The 26,191-nt window shown below is 44.7% G+C and overlaps 1 protein-coding gene across 3 annotated transcripts; it reads left to right on the top strand.

Annotated features, from left to right (window-relative positions):
* Positions 1 to 948: 948 nt before the first annotated feature.
* Positions 949 to 26,191, top strand: LOC105496101 (signal-regulatory protein beta-1). 3 transcript variants are annotated; one of them, XM_011766194.3, is made up of 6 exons: positions 949 to 1,087; positions 10,858 to 11,211; positions 17,534 to 17,851; positions 18,440 to 18,772; positions 23,310 to 23,424; positions 24,028 to 25,942. In XM_011766194.3, exons 1-5 carry the CDS (start codon positions 1,015 to 1,017, stop codon positions 23,420 to 23,422), a joined length of 1,191 nt encoding a protein of 396 aa, XP_011764496.2. In that variant the 5' UTR covers positions 949 to 1,014; the 3' UTR covers positions 23,423 to 23,424; positions 24,028 to 25,942. The 3 variants fall into 3 exon arrangements, with proteins under 3 accessions (XP_011764496.2, XP_070935668.1, XP_011764498.1); XM_071079567.1 differs by lacking the exons at positions 23,310 to 23,424; positions 24,028 to 25,942 and adding an exon at positions 26,070 to 26,191; XM_011766196.3 differs by lacking the exons at positions 17,534 to 17,851; positions 18,440 to 18,772 and having other exon boundaries at positions 952 to 1,087.

Raw genomic sequence — 26,191 nt, 5'->3', positions numbered from 1 at the left:
CCACAACCCTCACTTCACCCCACAAAACAGATCCTTACTAAACTAAAACTACTGGCTCTCCTGGAAGAAGTCGGGAAATGATTTCTTCTACTGGATTCAAGCCCATGAAAGTGCCAAAGTCCAGATTAGACTGAATTTGGGCTACGTTTCGCCAGTTATATCAGTAAAAGCTTAGAATAGCCGGGCGCGGTGGCTCAGACCTGTAATCCCAGCATTTGGGAGGCCGAGGCGGGCGGATCACGAGGTCAGGAGATCGAGACCATCCTGTCTAACACAGTGAAACCCCATCTCTACTAAAAATACAAAAAATTAGCCGGGCGTGGTGGCGGGCGCCTGTAGTCCCAGCTACTCTGGAGGCTGAGGCAGGAGAATGGTGTGAACCTGGAAAGCGGAGCTTGTAGTGAGCGGAGATTGGGCCACTGCACTCCAGCCTGGGCAACACAGCAAGACTCCGTCTAAAAAATAAAAAAAAAAAAAAAGGTTACAATAAAGAATCATTTCAAAAGCAGACCTGTTTCCTCTCCAACATCAAGAGGGTCCTTGTGATCCCTCCTGCTGCCCCCTGCTGAATAGCACTTGGTTGAGGCTGGTGCAGAATGAAGCAACAAGCCAACCACATCCTAGGGTCTTAAGATGGAGAGTTTAGGGCACAGATCACAACCACAGAACTTCTTGACCCAAGACCCTCAGCTGGCAAATCACCAAGAAGACCTGAAGATGGGGAAGGCGGCCATGTGGAGAGAACACAGGCCTCAGTTGAGGAGGAAGCATTATTTTTGCTCAGCCTGTCTGATTCTCCTGAAAATGGAGCACGAGTAACTCTGTGCTTTGTAGCTGCCTGCTGTGCCTGATTTCTATGTTACAATCTAAAAACTTACAAGTTACTGTCCCAATCCATCATAGCCACTTCCTCTTGAATCGAGGGAGGCGGGGCTTGTCTTCTCTCCTCAGAGCAGAGCCTGACATCTCCCCACCACAGACATTTGAACAGAGCAGGCTCCTGAGGTCTCCAGGATGCCTGTCACAGCCTCCTGGCCCCACCCTCCTGGTCCTTTCCTGCTGCTGACTCTACTGCTGGGACTCACAGGTAAGCATTGCCTTGGGCTAGAACCCTTTCTCTCTGCTGCCGTGGCAATGCCCTGCCCCTGGACCTTTGGGGATTCCAGACAACCACAAGTGCTGCCAAGGAAGGCCAAAGATGGGGCCTCAGAGCAGGAAATCAGGGAGCTGAGCACTTTCTCTGTGGATCAGCGACTGGCTACCAGGGGCAGCTGGCTACCAGAGTCACAGGATGATTGAATCACCACCACCACAATTACTTACATTTTGATCTATTTCATTTGACTAACACAGAACAATCATTATTTATATCCTTACCAGTCTTGAGACTCTGGGGCCAAACAACCTACCCAAGGACAGAGCAAGCTGAGAGACGGCCTGAGAGGGCTGTGTGACTCCAGACCCAGCCTTCTGTATTCAACACCCAGAGGAAGTGAAGTCTGAAATGGTGCCTTCTTGAGTTGGGCAGAGGTGCAGTGTTTCCCAAGGATGTTCAGCCACCGCCCTCCCTAAGGGTGCTCCTTACATTGTCCTGTGCTCCCCCATGATCCTTCCTCCCCTGTGACTTGAGTCTTACCACCCATTTTTCAGTCGCCTCTTCCTCTTTAAGAAGTTCTGCATTTGCTGCTTATTGGGGCCTATATTCCTTTCCTAGGGCTTCCGTAGTAAAGAACCACAGACTGGGTGACTGAAACTACACATTTACTTCCTTGCAGTTATGGAGGCCAAAGTCCAAGATCAAAGTGTCGGCAGGATTAGTTTCTACTGAGGTCTTTCTCCTTGGCTTGTAGAAGACATATCCTCCCTGTGTCTCAACCCATGGTCTTCTCTCTGTATATGTGTCTGTGTCCTCATCTCCTCTTCTTATGAGACCGTCACTCATATTGGATTAAGGCCCACCCCAATGACTTCATTTAACTGAATTGCTTCTTAAAAACTCTGTCTCCAAATACAGTCACATTCTGAGGTGCTAGGGTTGGAGCTTCAACACATGCATTTTAGGGGACACATTCTGCCCATAACAGATACCAACACACACACACACGTGTGCAGTGGTCCCCAATCTTTTTGGCACCTGGAACTGGTTTCATGGAGGATAATTTTTGCAAGGACCTAGAGTGGGTGGGTGGGGTGGACGGTTTTGGGATGAGACTGTCCCACCTCAGATCATCAGGGATTAGTTAGATTCTGATAAGGAGCACACAACCTAGATCCTTCACATGCACAGTTCACAATAGGGTTGACACTCCTATGAGAACCTAATGCTGCTGCTGATGTGACAGGAGGCAGAGCTCAGGCAATAATGCTCACATAGTGGCTGCTCACCTCCTGCTGTGCAGCCCAGTTCATAACAGGCCACGGACCTGTACCCAACCACAGCCTGGGGGTTAGAGATCCCTGCATGTATACCTATAAGTGATTGTAAATGTGTACACACACACATGAGATTTCATTTTTTATCAGTTTCTCCAACTTTAATTTCAATTAAAGCTTAAGAAAATGTTTTTTATTTTGATTTGAGAAAAGTACACTTCTCATGTACAACATATTATGACATGTGTACATTTCTGCATGACTACAGCTAATTAACATATGCATAATCTTACACACTGACAATTTTTTTTTTTTTTTTTTTTTTGAGACGGAGTCTTGCTCTGTTGCCCAGGCTGGAGTACAGTGGCCGGATCTCAGCTCACTGCCAGCTCCGCCTCCCAGGTTTACGCCATTCTCCTGCCTCAGCCTCCCGAGTAGCTGGGACTACAGGCGCCTGCCACCTCGCCCGGCTAGTTTTTTGTATTTTTTTAGTACAGACGGGGTTTCACCGTGTTAGCCAGGATGGTCTCGATCTCCTGACCTCATGATCCGCCCGTCTCGGCCTCCCAAAGTGCTGGGATTACAGGCTTGAGCCACCGCGCCCGGCCCACACTGACAATTTTTATGGTGAGAACTCCTAAAATTTATGCACTTAGCAATTTTGAAGGATATAAATCATCTTATTAACTATAGACTCCATATTGTACAGTAGATATCTGGAGCTAATTTCTCCTATCTGAAAATAAATTGTGTGTCCTTTGACTAATACTTACCCAACTGCACCCCTTGTCTAGCCCTGGTAACCACCATTCTACTCTAGTTCTTTGAGTTCAACTTTTTTAGATTCCATATATGAGAGAGATCATGCGGTGTTTGTCTTTCTGTGCCTGGCTTGTTTCACTTAGCATAATACCGTCCCGGTTCATTCATATTGTTGTAAATGACAGGATTTCCTTCTTTTGTGCAACTGATTAGAATTCCACTGTGTATGTATGTAGACCACATTTTCTTTATCCATTTATCTGTTGATACACGCCTAGGTTGATTCCATATCTTGGCTATTGTAAATAATGCTGCAATGGACATGGGAGTGCAGATATCTCTGTGACATGCGGATGTCATTTCCCTTGGATATACGCTCAGTAGTGAGATTGCTGGATCATATGATAATTCTATTTTTAAATTTTTGAGGACACTCCATACTGTTTTCACTAATGGATGGCCTAATTTTCATTCCCACCAACTGTGTGTAAGGGTTTCCTGTTCTCCACATACTCTCTAACACTAGTTATCATCCTTTTAATAATAATCATTCTAACAGGTGTGAGATGATAGATCACTGTGGTTTTAATTTGCATTTATCTTAAGAATGGTGAGGTTGGATATTATTTATATGTTGACTGGCCATTTTAATGTATTCTTTTGAGAAATGACTATTTGGCTCATATTTTACTTCGGTTGTTTTCTTATGATTGAGTTGTTTGACTTCCTTACATATTTTGCATATTAACTCTTCGTCACATGTATGGTTTGAAAATATCTTCTCCCATTTTGTAGGTTGTCTCTTTACTCTGTTGATTGTTTCCTTGGCTGTGTAGAAACTTTTTAGTTTGTTGTAGTGCCATTTATTTATTTCTGCTTTTGTTGCCTGTGTTTTGGGGGTCGTATCCAAAAATTCATTGCCCAGACCAACATCATGGAACTTTTCTTCTAGTACTTTTACAGTTTCAGATCTTACATTGAAGTCTTTAACACATTTTGAGTTGATTTTTGTATGTGGCATGAGACGGAGGTCTAATTTCATTTCTCTATACCTGGATATTCAGGTTTCCCAACACCCCTTTTTGAAGAGACTGACCTTTCCCCATTGTGTCTTCTTGACCTTTTTGTCAAAAGTCAATTGAGTGCAAATGTGTGAATTTATTGCTGGGCTCTCTGGTCTGATCCATTGGTCTATGTGTCTCTTTTTGTGCCAACGCCCTGCTGTTTTGATTACTATGGCACTCTAGAAGATTTTGAAATCAAGCTGTGTGATGCCTCTAGCTTTGTTCTTTTTGTTAAAACTTGCCTTAGCTATTCATGGTTTTCTATGGCTAATATGAACTTAAGGATTGTTTGGTCCATTTCTGTGGAATTTCATTGAAATTTTACTGGTATTGAATTGAATCTGTGGATCTCTTTGGGTAGTATGAACATTTTACAATAGTAATTCTCCAATCCACAAACATGGGTATCTTTCTGTTATTTGTTTTCTATTTTTTTAATCTGGGTTTTATAGTTATTCAGTGTGCAGGTATTTCAGTTCCTTGATTAAGTTTATTCCTAGCTATCTTACCCTTTTTGGTAGCAATTGTAAATAAAATTGTTTTACTGATTTCTTTTCCCAATAATTTGCTGTAAGTGTATGAAACTACTGATTTTTACTCATTGATTTCATATATTATATCTGTGGCCTATTTGTTTGTTGATTCTAAAAGTTTTTAGAGATTTTGGGGTTTTCTCTATGTAAGACAGTGCCATATGCAAACAGAGATAATTTATCTTCTTCCTTTTTGATTTGAATGACTTTTATTTACTTCTTTTGTGCAATTATTCTGGATAGAACTTCTGATACTATATGTTGAATAGAGATCTTGAGAGTGGACATCTCTGTCTTGTTCCTGATCTTAGAGTAAAAGCTGACAACTTTTCACCATTGGGTATGATGTTTGCTATGGATATGTCCTGTATGGCCTTTATTGTGTTGAGGAACATTTATTTGATATCTAATTTCTTCAGAGTTTTTATCATTAAAAAATGTTAAATATTGTCAAATGCTTTCTTTGCCTGTGTTGTATGGTCATATGGTTTTTGTCCCTTGTTCTGTTGAAATAGTGTATCATATTTAGAGATTTATGAATGTTGTACCATCCTTGAATTCCTGGGATAAATCTAACTTGATCATGTGGAAACATAGAGCAGTAGTAGTAGTAGTAGTAGTAGTAGTAGTAGTAGTAGTAGTAGTAGTAAGACTTCCCTTACTGTAATCTTCAACTCATTTTTTGGTCTACAGGAAAGCACATTAAAGAGATGTTTGATTTTCTCTGTTGCCCAGTCATTCTCCTTCCTTTCTACCTCAGTCACCTTATCCCTGAAAATCCCCCAATCTGTTAAGCTAAGCAACAGGTAAGCAGACTTCTTAGTAAAATACACTTTCCCTCAAAACAGAACTTTTGCACATTCCTCTCTTGGAGTTCGCTCTTCCATTAATGGTAGGGGTGAAGAAGAAAGAAGGGGATAAAAGTAACAGAGAATCATGCCTATATTATCTATATCTATCGTTATATTCATATCCATGTCCATATCCATATCATCACCTAATGTCCATTGAAGCCTCCAAGCCTCAGGAAATCTACCAAGTAATAACTTTACAATTTTTGAATACCCACCATGAGCCAGATACTGTGGGAAATCGCTTACATTTCTGACCTCAGGTAACCATTATATCCAAGTTCCAAGTTCACCCTCCAACACAAATAAGGAAACAGAAGCACAAAGTGCTCCTAGGTTACTCATTGGTAACTGGTAGAGCTACGATTTGAACTCAGGCACTTTGACTCTAGAGATCACAGGTTTCACCATTGCTCTTCTCAAACACTTTTGGTCTTGATCTTATTCCATGAAATTTCTGCAGGTGCTGCTCATGAGGGCGAGAAGGTGATGTGGTGTGAAAAGGGTTTGTGGTTTTCTTCTCCTTGACTCTTCTGATTTCTGCGTGTGTACAACTCAATATTTTTTCACCAATTCACCCACATGGGAAACACATTTTCCGGCAAATTTCATAAAAGCAATTCTCTTAAAATATAATATTGAGTCTCCTGGGAAAATGTTCCACTGAGCAATTCGCACATTATACACATATTTAACGAATACCTACTATGTGCCAGGACCTAACAAAGAACATTGTTGAATGAAAAAGAAAAAGTATGTGCCCTTTTGTTGCTTGTCTCCACTGGGGAGAATGACAGTAATCAATATACATGATAAATAGGCAAATAAAATAGCATATTAGACAGCGATAAGTGAAAATAAAGTATGCGTATATGACTTTTATTATTTTATAGAAGTTTCATATATTCATTTTATGGATGGTTTTTGTCATAAAAAGATCTCCAAATTTGTCAAATGGTCTTCAGTATCAAATGAGTTAATCATGCGTTTCTTCTCTTTCTTCTATAAATATGATATATTACATTGTTGGTCATTTGCACATGGAAACATCCTTGTATTCCAGAAATAAATATCACTTGCTTGTATTGTATAATTCTTCTAATATGATGCTCAATTCAGTTTGCTAGTATTTGGTTGAGGATTGTTGCATCAACAAACCAAGTAGTAATAATGTCAACTGTCAACAGAAAAGGTGTGCAGCTGTACCTGGCAGTGATTTTAATTTTGTGTTGTAGTGGAAGTTTAAATTTCAATGGGTGTCATTTCAGATGAGCAGAGCCTGGCCTGTGGGACAATTTATGGTTAATGATTTGCAACAGGAGAATATTATCCTTAAATCTGGACTCCAAGTCAGGAGATTCTAGTAGGTAACCAGTCAGTTGTTTTAATGGAGTATAGCATAGGCCACAAAGAACATTATTTTTGCATCAAGGCCCTGAGGAAATATATAGCCATCATGAGTGGGCTAGAGACTCCAAGAGGCATGAAAGACATCGCCGAAGACTCCAGAGAGAAGAGATATTTTTGTTTGTTAATTCATTTAAAGACACTAACAGGAGTACCCGTTGATTTTAACTTGTAAGTAAAATTTGTAAATATGTTGCCACGGGCATCCCAAAAAAAACTTATAGATGCTGGATTATGTGACATTAATATGCACATCACAAGAATCTTCTTTGAAGAGGTGTTACCAATGTTATATCTACTTGTGCTCCTGAAGAAAGGTGGATGTCATTATTGATACTGGAACAGAATCCTTGCTTCAGGATGGAGAGCCATGGCAGCACTCCAAAAGGCAACACAAAGCTGTACATAGCATAGTACAAGAAAGTCATCAGGGTAAAAAGCCTTCTCAAATTGTGGAGCCAATCAGAGTAGCAATTCTGTAAGTCATGAAGAGTCAAAGGCATTTCCTACGAACTTTCCACCTGAGTTTAGAATGATCCCATCCTTATTGCCATTACTATTGAAAATGTTAAAGTGACTCCTGCTGGTTGAATCTTGGAGGATCACTCTAGCATGGCCATGAAAAGTTCATACGAAGAGGCATATTCACAGTTTCTAGAGAAGGGCAGGCCATGAAGGAAGCCATGTGCGAGGAGGTCCCAAGGAGTAGGCTCAATCAAGCAGATGGGTAGGCAAGAGAGATGGGATTCCTGGGCAAGTGCCTTTACTGGGAGTCAAGGTGAGGGACACAAGCAAAAACCATGATAGGTTTTACTGGAGTGTTTCAATGTCACTAGGTCACAGTAGGGGAGGACAAAAAGAGGAATTGTGGCAGGGACCAGCTTTAAAATACTGGTTACCTGGTCACCTGGGCAGGGTGCTCGCAGCTTGTTTGTGGGATATTGAAGCATGATTCTTTAAAAATGTACACATAACTGGACATCTTTATTTCTTCATACAACTTTGAGTTACCATGCAGCATCCTTTCATTTCCACCTGAAGCACTCCCTTTAGCATTTCCTGTAGGTAAGGTTTAGTGGTCATGAACTCTGTTAGCTTTTGTTTACCTGAGAATATCTTAATTTGTCCCTTGTATTTGAAGGACATAGAATTTGCTGGGTATAGAATTCATGATTGATATATTTTTCCTCTTTTAACGTTTTGAACTTACCATCCCTCTATCTTCTGGACTTCAGTGTTTTGTATAAGAGCTCAGCTGAAAATCTTATTGAGGGTCTCTTTTATGCAAGGAATCGCTTCTGTCCTGCTGCTTTAAGGATTCTCTCTTTGACTTTAGTTTTCAACAGGTGGATTATAATGTGTCTTAGTGTGGGTCTCTGAGTTTATTTTTTAGTTCAACTTCTGTTTTTTCTGTGTCTTAAATTCATAGATTCCTGTATTTTATCAAGTTTGTGAAGATTCTTGTCCACTATGTCTTCAAGTAATCTTCTATTCCCTTCTCTCTTTCTCTTTTTTCTCCCTGGAACTCTAGTAAGGTGTATGTTGATACATTTGATAATGTCTCACAATTCCCTTAGATTCTGTGCTCTAGACTTTATTCCATTTTCCACCCATACCTCAGTCTCAATAATTTCAATTATTCCGTCCTCCAGTTTTCTGATTATTCTTCCACTTACTTATACCCATTAGGGAACTCCTCTAGTGAACTTTTAGTTATTGTACTTTCAATTCCTAAGTTTGTTTCACTTCTTCATGTAATTTCTCTTTCCTTACATTCTCATTTTGTTAAGACATTTATATTCCTTTAGTTTTTCATGAATTATTTCCTTTACCTCTCAGCATTTTTAAGACAGTGATTTTTGGCCGGGCGCGGTGGCTCAAGCCTGTAATCCCAGCACTTTGGGAGGCCGAGACGGGCGGATCACGAGGTCAGGAGATCGAGACCATCCTGGCTAACACGGTGAAACCCCGTCTCTACTAAAAAAATACAAAAAACTAGCCGGGCGAGGTGGCGGGCGCCTGTAGTCCCAGCTACTCGGGAGGCTGAGGCAGGAGAATGGCGGGAACCCGGGAGGCGGAGCTTGCAGTGAGCTGAGATCCGGCCACAGCACTCCAGCCTGGGCGACAGAGCGAGACTCCGCCTCAAAAAAAAAAAAAAAAAAGACAGTGATTTTAACATCTGGGTTTAGTATCAGGGTGGAGCTAATACATCACAAGGGTGCTTATAAGAAGGAGGAAGGAGATTAATTCTTGGAGAAGGACATTGAAACATCCTTGTATTCCAGGATGTTTGCATGTGAAGTTGCAAGCAAGAGGTTAGAGTGGTGGGAAGATGTAACTGTGAGAAAGGAATATGAGAAAACTCTAGAATTTGGAAAGGCCTCCAGAAGACACACAGCTCTGCTGAAAGTTCTTTAAAAATTGTCAAAATGGAAGGTGTAAAACATGATGCCTTCATATACGTATACATATACGTAGTGAAATGATTATTAAAGTTAAGCAAATGGACACATCCATCATCTCCCATAGTTATGCTGCATGTGTTTTATGTCAACAGCACCTAAAATGTGCTTTTGAAGCAAAAATACTGAATTCAATACAACATTATTAACTAAAACCCATAGATTGCAAATTTATTCTCTGGACTTCTTTGTCAGACTTACTGCAATTTTGTATCTTTTGACTTCCCCATCACCTCCCCCAAGTTCACCCATAGTCACCACTGTTTCATTCTCTATCTTTATGTATTTGACTTTTATTATTTCTTCTTGATTGTACCCCAGTAACACTATTTTGGACTTCTAACCTCCAGAACTATAAAATGTAACATTTTTTTAAGACACTAAGTTTTAGTAATTTGTCACATCAGCATTAGGAAACTTAGGTAATGTGATTATGCTATGGGTGAAAAATTACCAGGGGCTTAAAACAATGTTGTATTTCCACTGGAAGCTACGTATTGAGTGTGTATTGGCAGTTCTGCATGCAACGGTCATTCACACATCCAGGCAATGGAGCAGGCCCCATCAGAGCCCTGTGGGTCTCTGGAAGGGAGAAATTGATCCATAGAGGCTCTTGCAGTTGAATGCACAACCCACAAATTATACCCATCACTTCTGCTCAAAACTCAAGGGTCTAAAGAAGTCACAGGGCCCCACCCAATCCACCGACACAAAAAGTGCCACACTCCATGTAGCCACAGTTGGAGGCCATATTTGGCAAAACATGGCACTTTCAAGGAGGGCTCAATAGTTCTACTCAGGTCCTCAATCCAAAGCTCTATATTGAAATTGAACCTCTTGGCCAGGCACAGTGGCTCACGCCTATAATGTCAACAGTTTGGAAGGCCAAGGCAGATGGATTGCTTGAGCCCAAGAGTTAGAGACCAGTCTGGGCAACATGGTGAAACTGTGTCTCTACAAAGAATACAATAACTGGCCAGGTATGGTGGAACACACCTGTGGTCCCAGCTACTTGGGAGGCCAAGGTGAAAGGATCACTTGAGCCTGGGAGGTTGAGGCTACAGTGAGCTGTGATTGAGCCACTGCACCCCAGCCTGGGCAGCAGACACAGCAAGACCCTGTCTCAAAAAGAAAGGAAAGGAAAAGAAAAGAAAGCAAACAGAAAGAGGAAAAGAAAATAAGGAAAAGGAAAGTGAACCTCTCTGTGCCTCAGTGTCCTCGCTTGTATTACAGTCTTATGTTACAGGCCAGTTGTGCAGCTTAAATGAGATAATGCATGTAGTGGGCTGAGCTCAAGACCTGCTCCTAGTGTACACCCAGTCAATGAAAGTCATTGATAAACACTTGGGCAAACACACAGGATCACATAAGGATGAAAAAATGACTGCTTTGTGCTCCTTTCCAGGAAGGTTGTGTGAGGAGGAGTTGCAGGTGATTCAGCCTGAGAAGTCCGTATCAGTTGCAGCTGGAGAGTCGGCCACTCTGCGCTGTGCTACAACGTCCCTGATCCCTGTGGGTCCCATCCAGTGGTTCAGAGGAGCTGGACCAGGCCGGGAATTAATCTACAATCTGAAAGAAGGCCACTTCCCCCGGGTAACACTTGTTTCAGACCCCACAAAGAGAAACAACACGGACTTTTCCATCTGCATCAGTAACATCACCCCAGCAGATGCCGGCACCTACTACTGTGTGAAGTTCCGGAAAGGGAGTCCCGATGTGGAGTTGAAGTCTGGAGCAGGCACTGAGCTGTCTGTGCTTGGTGAGTACAGTGCGGGCCTCCTTTGTCCCCTGGTGTGTGACAATAAGTCAATAATTACATTATCCATTCTTAGAGCAATAATCAGGTGTGGTGGTGGCTGCTCATTTTCATGATCTGATGTCACCCCTTCTCCGGATCACATGAGTTGAGGCTTGGAGATGTCATGGTAGTCATTCGAGGCTCCATGGCTTGTAAATGATGGAAAAGACAGCATCTCCAGTCTGTGGCTCTATAGCTCTTGTCTTTCCAAAGCTGACGCAGCCCTTTGATTTCACAGATGAGGGAACTGACAATTTGAGTTACTTGCCCAGGCACAGGTCTGGACTATGCCTTCTGCCTCCAGAGAAGGCTTCCCCCTGAGGGTGGCTGAGTCTCTTCTTTATGCAGCAGGCACTCACTGAGACCCCACTGTGCACCAGGCTCTGCCCTGGATGCTGTGCAAAGAGCAGTGAATGAAACAGCCCAAAGCACTTCCCCACCAAGCTTACATTCTCTTCCCTTCTAATGAGGAGAAATCCATCCAGGGCATGGAGAGGGTAAATCGTGTTTTTTTCTTTTTTTAATTTAATCTTCAGAAACACCCTACGGGGAAGATTCCTGGGAGGCACATTCACTGTTGAATCTGATGGTGGGAGGAGATGCCAATAAGTTTGGCATTTGCTGTGGGTCCATTTGGGAAACCCTTGTGGGATTCGGGGACTGAGTCACACAGTCACCATGGGCTTCTGAGCAGAGCTGCGTCATCTCAGAATGTCCCTCACCTCAGGAAAGAGTTCCCACACGTGGGTGACTTAGGGGTTCCCCATATAAGGCAGCAACAATGCTTATTTGGGGTTTCCTGCCAGAGGCTCAAGAGCCTCGTCCTAACTCCTGAATTCTGGAATGTCAGCACAGGAGGGATCTTTAGACCATCCAGCCCAACCCCCTTTACAGATGGGGGACTGAAGCCAAGACATGACAGGGGCCTTGTCCATGGTCACAGGGCCAGTTAGTGACAGAATTGGAGCCAGAGTCCATGTCTGAATCGAGGCAGTCTCCTTCCTTCCCCAGTATTAGACCTGTCTCCATAGAAGAGCCGGGTGCATCATAGGTGCTCAATAAAAGCTCCTCAAACAGAACCACAGGTCAGAGAGCCAGCATTTCTCTTTTCATCAGTTTCCCACAGGTTCACAATGCACCTCACATGTAGACACTAAAGCTCTTTGGTGATTGGAAAACTTCTCCCAAACGTACACCCTATCACTCCATAGCGAGATTCCATATGAGGACATAGAGAGCTGTTCCAGTTTCTTTATAGCTGAAATATACTCTAATCTATGGAAATATCAAATTTTATTTTACAGTCTTCTGTTGATGGATATGTAAGTTATTCCCACCTTAGCCACTAAAACAATCATGCAGTGGATGACCTTGTACATGTGCCACCCTACTCAGGCGGGAGACACCCACTGGAAGTGGCATTCCTACATCAGAGGATAGTGTGTTTTCATATTTGAGACTATTGCCCAATTTCCCTCCTAGATGACATAGCAATCAGAGATTACAGGCATAGGCCACCACGCCTGGCTAATTTTGTATTTTGTAGAGACAGGGTTTCTCCATGTTGTTCAAGCTGGTCTCGAACTCCCAACCTCAGGTGATCCGCCCACCTCAGCCTCCCAAAGTGCTGGGATTACAGGCATCAGCCACCATGTTCACCCTACTTCAAATATTTTTAAGACAGTGGTTTTAACATCTGGCTCTGGTATCAGGGTGGACACAATATATAAGAAATGTCCTTACAAGAAAGAGGAAGGAGATTAATTATTGCAGAAGGACTTGTGAGGATGCAAGCAAGAGGTTAGAGTGATGGGAAGATGTAACTGTGAGCAAGGAATGTGGGCAGCCTCTGGAATTTGGAAAGGCAAAAAACAGGACCTCCAGAAGACACATAGCTTTACTAACAGCTTTTTAAAAAACATGTATATGTAAAGCATAAAACATGATGCTTTCATGTACATGTATGTACATGAAAATGTGCTTTGCCCAGTAATGTCTGAAATCAGCTCCTCGTATCCCTTCAACTTAGACAGGGAAGGTGACTTTATCCTGATTGTGCAGATAATATTGGCAAAGACACTGAAGTTTCCAGGTGGTGCCTCCCCAGCCCAGGCAGTCACAGCCAGTGGTGGCTCAGGTGGTGCCTCCCCAGCCCAGGCAATCACAGCCAGTGGTGGCTCAGGTGTGACTCAGATCTGCTAACTCCTAGTAAAGTGCTCACTCCTCTTTGCCATGCTCTCAGCCTAAATGATGAGTTAGATGAGAAAGGAGGGAGGTGGGGAAGGGGGCCAGAGAGCAGTGGCTGTGCCAGAGTTTCCTTGTAACCAGTGCTATGCGGGAGGAGCCATTTGCTACCTCCTTTAAAGATGAGGACACTGAGGATCAGAGAGGAGAACTGACTTGGGACCAGGTCAGTGAGGCAAGGCTGGAACCCTCAGTCTGACTCACAGTCCTTGTCTCTGCAACACTCAGCTGTGGTTTTTCAAGTGTAGAGAAATGCTCCAACCTTCTCTTTCTAAACTCTTGCATTGTTCAGTTCTACAGCACAAAGTATTAAAAACAAACCAATAACCCTGTAGGGATAGGAGGGGTTGGCTTTACACTCCCATCAGAAAGGTCCTGCATGTGTCCCATCATAGGCCAAGCTGGTCCTAAAGCACAGGTCTCAGCACACATGAAGCATTTAGGACTCTCCCCTCATGTTATGCTGTTTCTCCTTCACTCAGCAGCATCCATTGAATAGAGTAGAGCCTCCTGAAGCCCAGCAGAGCATATATCTGCCCGCTCATGGCGCTGAAGACTAAGGACGAGGAGATGAGGCATTTCCTAGAGAGTGTTTGGGGACCATGTGAGCAAGAGTTTAGATTCTCCCCTCTGGCTGTCAGGAACCCACTTTCTTTTGTTTATGGCTGCAGGGTAAGCAGGCCTGGGCACCCAGAAAGGAGGCTTCTCCCTAACATTGCATGACGTCTAGAATCTCAAGGGGACAATTGAGGTGGCTGTCAGTGTTGGGGCTCAAGAACCTAAAACACTTGCTCTGTTAATGGACATAACTGCTTGGTGGGACACAGGAAATGCCCACTGGGATACATGGAGGATGAGGAGACAGTGCCTTCATTTTGTTCAGCCTCAGTTTCCTCATCTGTAGAATGGAGACAATCAAGGACTCCTTTAAGAAAGTGGAAAGTGTTTAAGGTTCTCTCTGTAAATCACCTAGCACACTGTAGGCACCCACAAAGTGAGGTGTTATTTCAAGATCATGTGATCTTCAGCCAGTCTTGCCTTCCCTTGAGTCCTTGGGTTCCCCATCGGTGCGATGCTGATTATCATGGCCCCGTTCCGGGTTCTGTGAGGATTGCAGAGGATGTGCACCGAGCCCCAATGGTGGTGGTGTTCAGGTTATCACTGAGCTTCTGCAGAACGATGGTTAGGAGAGCACGGGCAGTATCCCAGCTGCCTGGGCCTCTTCCCAGCTCTGACTCTTCCTGGCTCTGCCACCTGGGACAAGGCACTTTGCCACCATAGGCCTTGATGTCCTCACCCTTTGATGGTAACGCTGACCTCACAGACTGGGCAGGGTCTGAAGGAGTGAAATCGTGTTAAATGCTTAGGGCATCAACGAGCACACAGTAAATGCTCAATAAATGTGAGCTGTGTTAGGGTGAAGCTGTGTGACCTCAGACAGGTCAGGGCATCACTAGGCCCCAAGTATAAATGGGGTTTGGGTTGGGGTCCAGTGGCTTTCAACCTTGGCTGCTCATTACAATCACTGGGAAAACTATCAAAAAAAAGAGTTAACAAAGCTGGACCCAGGATCCTCCTAAAAATGCCAGTTTAATTGGTCTAACGTGGGCCTGGCATCTAAAGTTCTGAATGGCTCCAGAAGATTCTCACACACAGCCCCCTAGCAAAAGCGGTGCCCCAGGCTTTGGGGCTTTGAGAACAGCTTTTTGGGCCATGGGTACTTCAAAACAGACATGCTGGGAACATTCACGGAGGCCCCAGAAGCCTGGACAGGACCCCTCCCATGCTACTGGCCTCAGGGCCCAAGATAGGAGACTGGGACAAAGCCTCGCTCAGACGCAGCCTCCGTGCTGGGAACCTTCTGTCTTGAAAACGTTTGTATCTAAGCAGGTGCTGGAGGCCCAGCAAATCCTCACTCCTCGGCCCCGGAAGCCTCCCTCCCTCAGCACTCCCAGATGTCACTGAGGTATCTTTTCCCTCCTTCTTCCAAAATGCTTCCAGCTTCACCTGCAATCTTACTTGAAAGCCAGTTCACTAAACATGGTGATTGCTGCTCCTTTTATCATTTGGGTTTTTCTGGCAGCTGCAGTGAGTAGGGTTTGAGCCTTTCATTGGTGTTTCTGCTCCTCTTTGTTCTGTTGCCTAAAGAATAGCTATGCAGCTCCAGTAGCAGTAATCACCAAACCTCATGATTACAGTCACAGGGGTTATTTATTAAGCACCTACTACATGCCAGGTTATGCACTTGCATTTACCCTCACTCATCTTCCCAGGATGGGGTTTCTATCTACTTCTAGGCCTTGGCCACCAAGAATCCTCTCAGAGTCTCGCCGTACACAAGGGCTCACATGAGGACCCCCTCTAAGAAATGGAGGGAGGATTAAAGTGCTGAGAGGTACAGAGAGAGCAGCCAGCGTCAGGCGGCCAAGAAGCCCTCAATAAATCGGAACTGAAGACAGCCTCTCAGCCCTCTAGGGACACCCATTTGCTGGTGTCTCAAAGACTTGACATCTTCAAGTGACACCCTCCTTACTGTGCTCTCAAAATATTTCACGCATATTAGGGAGCAACATAATATTGGCAAAGGCAAACATGTGTAATATGTGCTTTCTAAGATGATGGCAGAAGGTTCAAGGTAACAATTAGCAATTTGCAGACACCCTTAAAACTCATCTACAGGGAGAAACCGCCTCATTGATCTGATTCTCCAGTGTGTTTGCTTTCAGGGCCCAGAATAGGTTTCTGCCTGTTGGTGTGGCCTGGGTCTTTGTCCCTTGTAATTAATTAACAATGAAAAAATTAACCCCCTTTGGCTTTCTTAGAACTCAGCGATTCTTGTTTTTGACCCAAACCTGACCTAACTGAAGATCCGGATGCCGAAAACAAATTTCCTATTTACAAATGTAGGACTTGAAGCAGGTTAGAGCTACTAACAACAACAACAACAACAATGGTTGTTAGGAGAGAAAGAGCATTTATTGGAAAAATAAAGAGGTGCAATTTGGGTACAGTGAGTCAGCAAAACCCTGAATAGTGTCCGGTATGGAAACGCAGGAAAGATTTTTTTATAGGTGCCTTTCAAAAATATTGTTTTCGGGAACAGTTCATTAGCTGGTCAAAAATCCTAAACTGCAAACCTGTTCTCATTGGCTATTTAATTAAATTACTCCAGGTGAGAGAGATCAAAATCCCACGGACGCTGGCTTCAGTTAGTTGTTATCCAGGTCTACGGCAACATACTGTGGCTTGACCTTTAGCAGGTGTCATTCCAATGCTCTTACAAACTGTGGGTTCTACGTTAAAGCTTTATCCTTAATTAATGCCTTTTATTTGACAGAATGAAATATTTTTGAAAAGAATAAAAATATGGAAGGATTCATATTTGTATAACACCCAAAGAGAGACCTCTGTGTATCTGTAAATTCTGGGTTAAAGATAGATCTGTGTTTAATTTTGAGAAGCATCTTCTGTGTTTGATCCAGAGCAGAACTGCTTCCATCACCCCATTTAATCCTGGCGACATTCCAGGAAATAGAAATGCCGTCCTCCTATTTTGCAGATGAGGAACTGGGTTTGTCAGGCCACCCCTCTCCTGGGCTAAGCAGCCTGGCTGCAGCTCTCATGGTGGTGCCACTTTGCCACTGTTCCTGACATTGGCTTCTATAAACGCCCTCTCTGAGGTTGGTGAGCTCTCCAGTGGAGGCCAGCTAGGACCAGTTATTAACAAGGAGGGAGACCAGTCAGTAATTTTGTTCCTATACCAAGATTGGTGGAAGTCACCCTGTGTGGAGAGGACTTTGAACTCAGGCCTGGACTTCCCTCTGGGACCTGCCCCTACTCACTGTCTGACCATGGGCTAGTTCTCACCTCTCAGAGCTGTTGTGGCCTGAGCTGTAAAATGAGAAAAGGAGACTGCCCTCCCGACATTATTAGAGAGATTAAAAACGAACGTCTCAGAAGGTTCTTAACGTGTCACACGCTTATTGTTAGTGATGGTCATCTCAGTAATGTCTCCTGATTATCGATGCTCCTTTTGCAGCCAAACCCTCTGCCCCCGTGGTATCCGGCCCCGCAGTGAGGGCCACAGCTGAGCACACAGTGAGCTTCACCTGCGAGTCCCACGGCTTCTCTCCCAAAGACATCACCCTGAAATGGTTCAAAAATGGGAACGAGCTCTCAGACTTCCAGACCAGCGTGGACCCCGCAGGAAAGAGCGTGTCCTACAGCATCCGCAGCACAGCCAGGGTGGTGCTGACCCGCAGAGACGTTCACTCTGAAGTCATCTGCGAGGTGGCCCACGTCACCTTGCAGGGGGACCCTCTTCATGGGACTGCCAACTTGTCTGAGGCCATCCGAGGTAGAAGACCCTCAAACCCAGCCTAAGCCCACTTCTGGCTGCTAAGTCCACTCCCCTCCCCACAGGCTACTGCTCTAGATCTTGAATAGCCTGGAATCTAATCCCTGACGATGCTGCCCACCTGCCATGCACCTAGGTGTGCCGGTCACTTACTATCATTTTAATGGCAGCTGTGAGGGAGCCAGCAACCATGTGCCAAGCTCTGTGCTAGAGAGTTTCATTTATTTCACTAAGAACAACTACAATTAGTGAGCACCTACTGGGAGCCAAATCCCTATGTGCTTGGCGATTTCACTGATTTTGCTACAGTTCTTACATTCCAACTGTATGCCAGGGGTGGTGCTTGTAGATATCACTCATTCTTAGCCTAGTAGGAGCTATCAGTCCTTCAGCACCTACTGTGTGCCAGGCACTGTGCTTAGTAATTTCACTCATATGCAAAGAGCACCCTCAATGTCTGAGCACATGCTGCCTGCCTAGCACTGTCCTGGTGATGCCCTCACTGTGGTGGTGGGAGCTACATTATGGAGCCCTCCCTGTGATCTGTCTGTGCCACAAGGTCAGAGCTTCTGCCCTGTGCTATTTCAGTTCCACCCTTCTTGGAGGTTACTCAACAGTCCATGAGGGCAGAGAACCAGGCGAACATCACCTGCCAGGTGAGCAACTTCTACCCCCAGAGACTCCTGCTGACCTGGTTGGAGAATGGAAATGTGTCTCAGACAGAAACAGCTTCGACCCTCACAGAAAACAAGGATGGTACCTACAACTGGACGAGCTGGCTCCTGGTGAACACCTGTGCCCACAGGGACGATGTGGTGCTCACCTGCCAGGTGGAGCATGATGGACAGCCAGCGGTCAGCAAAAGCCATACCCTGGAGATCTCAGCGCACCAGAAGGAGCAGGACTCAGATGTCACCCATGGTGTGGTTACTTCCCATTTTTAAATTTTGTCTTTTTCTTTAATGTTAAAAGTAGTATTCATGCTTGTCATAAAATAAGCTAGAAGTCTATAAATATAAAGTAAAATTTTAATGTCAGCTCCATGACCCCAAATTCTACACTCCACGGGTCACTACTACTTAGAAAGTTCAAGGTGACAATTGGCAACTTGCAGACACCCTTAAAACCCATCTACAAGAGAAACTGTGCATCAAGAGTTTGATGCACACCTTGATCAATCTTTTGGCGTAAATATACATTAAAGGAAAAAGGAGAGACGGAGGCGATGCATTTGTCTATGAAGTCCTGTGTTTCACCTTCTTCTGCATGTCTCATCAGTGCCCCACCTTCCCCTTTACACTTTCTAACCTCTACCTTGTCTCTGTTCTATTCTAAACTTTTCCATCTGCATCTGTGACCTCACCCAGCAGTTTCCGGCATCTGCTGTATAAATTTCAGAAAGACAAGTGAAGTTGAAACCTGGAGCAGGCCCCCAGGTGACCTGGTCACAGCACAGGCCTCTTCTGTGTTCCGATGGTGATATTTGACCAACAATAATCCCAGTCACTCTGCGCATGGACCATGTGCAAATTCCTGTTCATCTCTGATCTCCTTTCCTGCTTCAAACACCCAGTGACTTTGGAGTTTTACCAAAGGGGAAACCAGGACTCAGGAAGTGATGAGGGATGATGTTGAAGACTTCTGGCCATTACATCAGGTTATTAGTCCAAACTAATGATGGTAAATCTGGTCCCTGAGGACAGGCTCACTACCAGGCTATATTGGGAATTTGTGCTAATTAGAGAAACTCTCCCCTTCTGCTGGGCTTTGTCCCAAGGACTTGAATTTGGCCAGTGTTTACCCTTTCTATAACCAAAAAATGTCTTATTTCCCTCTCATATAATACCAGGAGGGGGACCCTCTCCTCTAGTCGAATGACAATCTTTGAGTGCTTTGACCCAAATGTCTCCTCCCACATCTCAGGGTCCCACAGCTTCCCCAACAGGGCCCTATCCCAGCATAGAAGCCATTGAAGCTGAGATTCATCTTCCTTTGTGATTCTGCTACTCTTCCAAGGATGGCCGGGGCCCAACCTTCTATTCTTTCTGCCCTGAGGCACCAGAAAATAAGAATAAGGACTCAGGTTCCTTCCAAAACAGTATGATGTTTGCATCATCTCCTGGTCAGTGCTGAGTCACTGATTTGTTCATGTCCCTGCCTGCTGGAAGAGTAAAGACAGGACATAGAGGAGAAAAAATGTCCCCCATCATCAGAGATGTGTGGAAGGTGCATAGTGACATCCGCTGAAAACTTGCTCACACATGCACCTGCAGTTGCACCTTGAGTGATCATGTGATCAAGGATATTTTTCACAAAACCAATGTCATTGTCCACTGACATTTTAAACATTCAAATAACTAAATTTCATTAAATTATTAAAATAATTTCCTCATATCATCTAAAATGGAGTATACATTCAAATTTTACCAAAACTTTTCAGCTCCATTTCCCTGTGTATCAAATTTGGTTTTAATTTATCTTTAAATGCTTATGTTTTCCTATGAAAGATCTGGGCCTCAGGAATATTTTTGGGTATTTTAAAATCATAGATTCAATTTCCTTAATAGTTTTGGGTTATTCACACTTTTCATTTCCTATTGAGTGAGTCCTGCTAAGTTGTGCTTTGCATAATTTTTGGTCCATTTTATCTAAGTTGTCACATTTATGTGTGTAGAGTTGTTCACAATATCCACTTATAACTCAATGGTATCTGCAGGGTCTGCAATGGTATCCCACGTTTCATCCTAATACTGAAAATGTGCCATTTCTCTTTTCTTTTTTTTCAGTCATGCTAGAGGTTTTTCCCATTTTATTGGTGTTTTCGAAAGATTGACTCTATTTCAGTGGGTTTTTGTATTGTTTTTGTGTTTTCAGTTTCATTATCTGTTCTGCTCTCTCTTTTTTTCTTTTTTTTATTAATTCCTATCACTCCTGCTTGCTTTAGGTTTACTTTGCCCTACTTTTTGTAGTTTCTTAAAGTGGGAGCTTATGTTTATTGACTTGAGACTTCCTCTTTTCTGTGTCCTCCCTTCATCACTTTCCATGGCTGGGGGCTGGTATTTGGGGGTTGGCTCCCTGGTGTCTGACTGCTGGGCTGTTCCTCAGTCCTCAGGTTCTTAACCTTGCTATTCAACCTTGGAAGTTCTCCTATGCCTGCTCCTCATGATATTTCTTGGGTTCATAGTTGTACTTGTTAAGGTAGCACAGGATGAGATGATTCTGTACCTTCTGGACAAGGTTGAGTTTTTCCTTAGACTTCCAACCACCCACTGGCGCTCAGACCAGGGCTGCCATTTTTGGGTGCTTTCAGTGTGTCTGACATAGCATCCTGGCTCATATAGTGAGTCTGGAAATGCATTTTAGGTTGTCTAGGCTGGCAGGCAAACTGCCTGATGCCTTCTGTGATGTGCTGCATCAGTGGCGTGGGAGCCTAGTGAGAGACTGTGCGCTAGGGTTAGGTGAGTGTTCCCTTTTGACTCACAGTCATTTTGCAGTTTGGCCTTCTCTCTTCAAGTAATATTTAGAGCCTGGATTGTGTAGAATTTACTTTTCCTTTGTTGTTTCTTCTTTTGGCTTGGGGAGGATATTTATAGAGACAAGTAGCTGTGCTACTGCAATTGTCCCCAGCAACTCCAAAGTTAACTGACAATCTTTGAGTGCTTTGACCCAAATGTCTCCTCCCACATCTCAGGGTCCCACAACTTCCCCATCAGGGCCCTACCCCAGCATAGCAGCCATTTGAAACTGAGATTCATCCTCCACTGTGATTCTGCTACTCTTCTATGATGCCCAGGACCCGATCCTCTATTCCTTCTGCCCTGTGGCTCCAAAAAATAAGAATCTACAGTGCTGCCAAGTAGTCCTCTGGCTTCAGCACTGAACCTTAACTGATGATGAATCACTCTTAGTATCTCATTGTCTTTCTTCCAAGGATTCATGCCCAGCAACAGCTGACACCTTAGTTCTTATAAGGACCATTTCCCAATCTGTTTTCAAAAGGCTGAGGGCAAGGAATTTCCTTCCTGGGGTTACACCATCCCAGTTTACTGCCAGTGAAAGTGTTATCAATTGCAACACAACAGCAAGTCAGGGCTTGTCCAGCCCCACTCACCACCAGCCCTGGGATCCTCCTTGCCAGATGATGAGTAATCAGATTCCAAACTTACATTTTAGAGTCTGCTTTCCAGACCACTTCCCAAGGTCAGTTTCTCTGGGAGGCCAACTGGGGATGGATAAAGGAATGCAGGAAGCATCCTAGAGTGCTGTCGGGGTCAACATGCCTCAGGGAATGAGGAGGCAGGAGTGTAGGAGGAGGGAGGTGCTGAGCCACAGTGCAGGCAGGACAAACACAGAGCTGCTCCTGCAGAGAGGCCAAAGGCTGGAGGGTCCTGTAGAGTTGTTTTACATTGAGGGGAGGGGATAGCCCTTCATATTCCCAATACAGTCTATCTCTCACATGGGCTCCCCCCTAGAAGGAGTAAATTTGGGCAATGCAGCTCTCCTCAAGGGAGAGAAAGCCCCAGAGAGCCACCCAGCTAACTGCCGGCCTGCAACACCCCAGCGGCCACAGATGCTGAGGTCTCCCTTCCTTCCTTAAGGACCCACCAGCACCATTTAATTTATAAAAAAGAGAAAAAAATAATACCTTTGTTACTTTTAACAGCCAAAACCCCTTATTTAAAAAATGCAGAGTCCAAACATGTGCTTCCTTAGATCTGACTCTCTGTGTCCAACAGAGAAATTTCAGATGACATCTGCACTAGGGTTGAGGTGGGATAGATGATGTCTGAGGCCCTCCCAAGCATGAGGCCCTTTCCCTGACTCACCAGGGTCTTTTCCAGCCAACAGGTTTCATTAGTTCTTGTCCCTGGAGGGCTCCCTGAGATCATGAGAATATGGGGTCATCCAAATACTCCTGGGGCTAAGAAGGGCAGCATGCAGCTCTCTCACTCTGAATCCATCCTCACACCACCTGCCCACCCTTTCCTAATCATTCTTATGACCCTGGGGTGTTGGACTTGTTTTGGACCCAGGAGTCACCCTTGGGGACATAATGATGGGCTCCCCTAGATTTGGATCCCACTAATCTCCGGGCACTCCCTAAACTCTCTGGCCTCAGTTTCCCATCAGAATGGAATAATAATCCCTGCCTCACAGGCTTGTGAGGATCAAGTGAGGAATCCAGTTGCCGTATGTATGAACACCTGAGTACACACTCTCTCCACCTTTTCCCTCCAGGAGGATAAGCTGACAGCCTGGGACAGGGTGAGTGAGAATGAGGAGCCACTTTCCCTGGCCTTTGCTTTCGGCTGGAGTCAGGGAAGCCAGAGCAGGATGGAAGTTCAAAAGCCTCAGAGCACTGATGGGCCCAGGTAGCCTCAGATGGGGTAAGTGGAGGCCCTTGAGATGAGCTCCCAGGTGGCTCCTCTCATGGCTCCTCCTCTTCCCTGATTTCCAGGCCTGGCACTGGCTCCTACTGCTCCACTCCTCGTAGCTCTCCTCCTGGGCCCCAAGGTGCTACTGGTGGTTGGTGTCTCTGCCGTCTACATTTGCTGGAAACAGAAGGCCTGACTGTAAGTGTGGGAGAGGGAGGACTGACCAAGGGCTGCCGAGAAGGGCAAGACCAGCAGGAGGGCCCAGCTCACTTGCCATGCAGCTTCAGGGTCAGTGAAGTTTACAGAAGGTGACAGGGCTCCTTTATGACACCTAAGAGTTTCAGGGAACCCTGTGTGGGACTCCCAACCCACAGGAGGTGTGCAGGAGTTGGGATGCTTCAAGGGGGTTCAAAGGTGTCCCCAGTGCCCTTGCAGTCTCATGGAAAAGGTGGACAGAGGGATCTAAGTGAGGGCCAACTGAGTGGGTGGTCCCTTCCAGGCCACTGCTAGGACTCCATGGGGCTAAAGGAATCCCCACTTGTAGAGTAATGTTGAGAATCCCCAGATGGGCTGCTCTGAGGGCTACTCCTGCTCTGATCCTCTGTGTGTCTGAGTGGAAGGGAGGGAGGAGGGGGCATCAGGACTTGGAAGGAGGGCTGAGCTGGCAGAGTCCTACCTGAGGCCTGCCTGTCCCCCCAGAACAGACATCCCAAGAGACCAGCCCCAGAAACATAACAGACTCTCAAGAAGCATTTCTTGAATGATGAGCAGATGAATAAATGTGGATGTGTTTTCCCACAGCTCCTTTGCTCCTCCCCTGCCATGTGGGACCCTCAGTCTCTGCTGCCTCCTTCCTTTCTTGAGAGGCTCAACATGAGAGAAGGAGCCAGCGAGAAGTTTCTCCAGACTCAGCTCCAAACGCCTCCTCTCCCATGACATCTGCCTGCCCACAGGCTCCTGTTGCTCCTTCACAAGACGTTGATGCCCCAGAGCAGTGTCTCCATTCATGGTCCTGAGCAGGGGCCACGGGATTGGGCTCTGGGCACTGACTCACGGCACCTCCCTAGAAGGTGATAAACACGCCAAATCTAAACACACCAGGACTCCTCCCATCTATCGCCTTGGGAGTGACCATAAACCACAGACGCTCTCCAGGCTCTCAAGAGTTATCCCATCTTCTGGATTCCTGCCCCCTCCAACTCCCCCAGCCTTGTTGAGGTTCTCTATTGCCTCCTGAATACACATGAACCCCTATACCGATTTTAAGAAAAAAATGATTCTCTTTCCTCTTTGTCCAAGCATGCTATCCCTCAAACCCAAAAAGAAAGAAGCTCTACCTTCTCTCTCTGAGATGGGAACAGTATTTCTTCTAGCATCCTGCAGCCTTCCCAGTCCTGCTGCTCATGGTAGAAATGCTGCCACACTCCAACATCGAGGAGCCCTCCTTCACTTCCCTTTACAACCCGTATTCAATTCTGCCTACAAAATGCCTATGTCCACTTACATGCGATGGTAAATGTTTAACAGTGGACTTTCTGAAAGGGAAAAACCAAAAGCTGTTTTGTAGTGCTTGCCAATTTCTCTAGTGTAATAACTCCCAACCTGACCAATTTCACACTGTCAACACTTAAACAACCAGATTGCAAAATTCCTGAAATTTAACAATTGGTTTTCAAGGGCCAGTCCAAGCCTGCTGCAGGACACCTCTGAGTTACATCCATATCTGCACACTTCTCACTTCCACCACCACTCCCTGTCCCAACCAGCATCATCTCTTTTGGGACCACTCCTCTGGCATTCATTTTTCAGCCACAGCAATTCTTTGGAAAAGTCAAATCATATCACTTCTCTGCTTCTTCCCCAACACAGCCGCATGGCTCCCACTCTCCCTCCTTCCAGTCTCTGCTCAATGTCACTTTATTAAAGGCACCTTCTATAAACTACCCTGTAGAAAATGTTATTTCTTTTCTCTGTCCCAGCATTCTCATTTCTCTTATCCTAATTAATTTTTTAGCCCTTATTTACATAAGTATTATGCTGAATACAGGCAGCTCTCACTTTTCATGGCGGTGCAGGATTGCAAAAATGACTGTGCAACCTGAAACCTAGGAAAGCATTCTCCATATCCAATTAGAAAAACAATTATCAGTTTGTGACCTTTACCATTTTTTGTCAAAATATTAGAAACTCTCACACTCTCAGTTACAAATGTAGAGGACAATGAAACTATAATGAAATAAATATTTATTTGTGCACTGCAATTCAAAGCATTAGAAACATTGAGAGTTCAAGTGTTATTTCTTTGTAAAAATGTATCAAGAGTAGTTGGAAGAGTGCTTGCCTTTTTCTTGTATATTTCTGATATGGAGTGATATGGTTTGCCTCTGTGTCTCCATCCAAATCTCATCTCAAATTGTAATCTGCATGTGTTGTGGGATGGGAGGTGACTGAATCATGGGGGCGGACTTCCCCCTTGCTGTTCTTGTGACAGCGAGTTCTCGTAAGATCTCAGTGAGTTCTCATGAGATCTGGTTTTTTGAAAGTGTGTGGCATTTCCCCCTTCACTCTCTCTCTGTCTCTTCTGCCACCATGTGGAGAAGGTCCCTGCTTCCTTTTCTCCTTCCACCATGATTGTAAGTTTCCTGAGGCCTCCCAGTCATGCTTCCTGTTAAACCTGTGGAACTGTGAGTCAATTAAACCTCTTTTCTTCATAAATTATCCAGTCTCCAGTAGTTCTTTATAGCAGTGTGAGAGTAGGCTAATACATGGAGCAAGCATCATTTCTTTTCATTTATTTATTTATTTATTTATTTTATTTTATTTTATTTTTTTTTTTTTTTGAGATGGAGTTTCACTCTTATTGCCCGGGCTGGAGTGCAATGTCGTGATCTTGGCTCGCTGTAATCCCCACCTCCCTGGTTCCTGCGATTCTCCTGCCTCAGGCTCCTGAGTAGCTGGGATTGCA

This window comes from Macaca nemestrina, chromosome 15 (genome assembly GCF_043159975.1).
Source record: "Macaca nemestrina isolate mMacNem1 chromosome 15, mMacNem.hap1, whole genome shotgun sequence".
Lineage (NCBI taxonomy): Eukaryota > Metazoa > Chordata > Mammalia > Primates > Cercopithecidae > Macaca > Macaca nemestrina.
This window is presented reverse-complemented; position numbering and strand designations above follow the sequence as displayed.